General features: G+C 31.0%; 1 protein-coding gene across 1 annotated transcript; it reads left to right on the forward strand.

Annotated features, from left to right (window-relative positions):
• Window positions 1-232: 232 nt before the first annotated feature.
• Window positions 233-925, forward strand: LOC131075457 (small ribosomal subunit protein uS3c-like). Its single transcript, XM_059221059.1, has one exon. The coding sequence runs from the start codon at window positions 233-235 to the stop codon at window positions 923-925; it is 693 nt and encodes a 230-aa protein (XP_059077042.1).
• Window positions 926-1,163: the final 238 nt, after the last annotated feature.

The raw sequence follows: 1,163 nt of genomic DNA on the forward strand, positions 1-1,163 counted from the left end.
TGAAGTGAATGAAGGTCCTATTTTCAAAAGATTTCGACCTAGAGCTCGGGGACGCGGTTATCCAATACAGAAACCCACTTGTCATATAAGTATTACATTGGAGGATGTAACTGACTCTAACTCAATTATGGTAAAAAATTAGAAACAAAATATCCAAATAGATGGAAGCATAATCCATTTATGTCGCAAATATACTACTACTACTTGCAAAAAAGTACTTTAAAAAATATGTATGGGAAACAAAATAAATCCACTTGGTTTTAGACTTGGTTTTACGCAAAACCATTGTTCCCTTTTGTTTGAAGAAAGGGATTATTCCGAAGATCTTCGAGAAGATGAGAGAATATATAATTGTATTGAAAATTATGTACAACATATAAAAAGTTCCATAAATTCTAGTTATGGAGGAATTACATGTATAGAGATTCTGAAACAAACCGAATTGATTTCGGTAAATATATATATTGCATTTGTCGACTTGTTTATCGAAAAAAAGGGCCAAGAAAAAAAGAAAAAAAAAGATGACAAACAAGAAATTAAGCAATTAAGAAAGGAAGTACAAAATATGCTTGTAGAAAGTATGCTTGATTCTGTAAACAGAAAACTTGTCATTTCTATAGAAAAAGCGGAGAAACCTTATAGAGAACCCAAAATTCTTGCGAAATATATTGCTCTACAACTAAAGGAGAGAGTTGAAATAAGAAAAATAATGAAAAAAGCTATTGAACTGGCTGAAAAGGCAGATGTAGAAGGTATTAAAATACAAATTAAAGGGCATCTTAACGGAATTGAGAGAGCCCGAAAAGAATCGGCTATGCAAGGTAGAGTGCCCCTACAGACCCTTCAAGCTAAAATTGATTATTGTTATTATGCGGTTCAAACCGTCTATGGAGTATTGGGGATCAAAATTTGGATCTTTATTTAAGATTAGCAATATCTTTCTCTAATCTAACCAATTAGAAATCTTAAATTCTATAACCAAATAAAAAAAATGAAACATCTTGGAGCAGTGCTATGCTTAGTGTGCGACTCGTTGAGATCAAGCTTTTGCTTCTTTTCTAAAATGATAGAATAGCCCAAATAAAAACAAATTGGTCTCTGGTATATTTGTTTTATATTAATTACTAATATCCAATAAGCTAGTTATTTCAATATAAATAATT

Source organism: Cryptomeria japonica, chromosome 5 (genome assembly GCF_030272615.1).
Source record: "Cryptomeria japonica chromosome 5, Sugi_1.0, whole genome shotgun sequence".
Lineage (NCBI taxonomy): Eukaryota > Viridiplantae > Streptophyta > Pinopsida > Cupressales > Cupressaceae > Cryptomeria > Cryptomeria japonica.

What these genes read in the sequence shown, in the direction of transcription:
- LOC131075457 (XM_059221059.1), top strand. Translation starts at nt 233, where the DNA reads ATGGGAAACAAAATAAATCCACTTGGTTTTAGACTTGGTTTTACGCAA.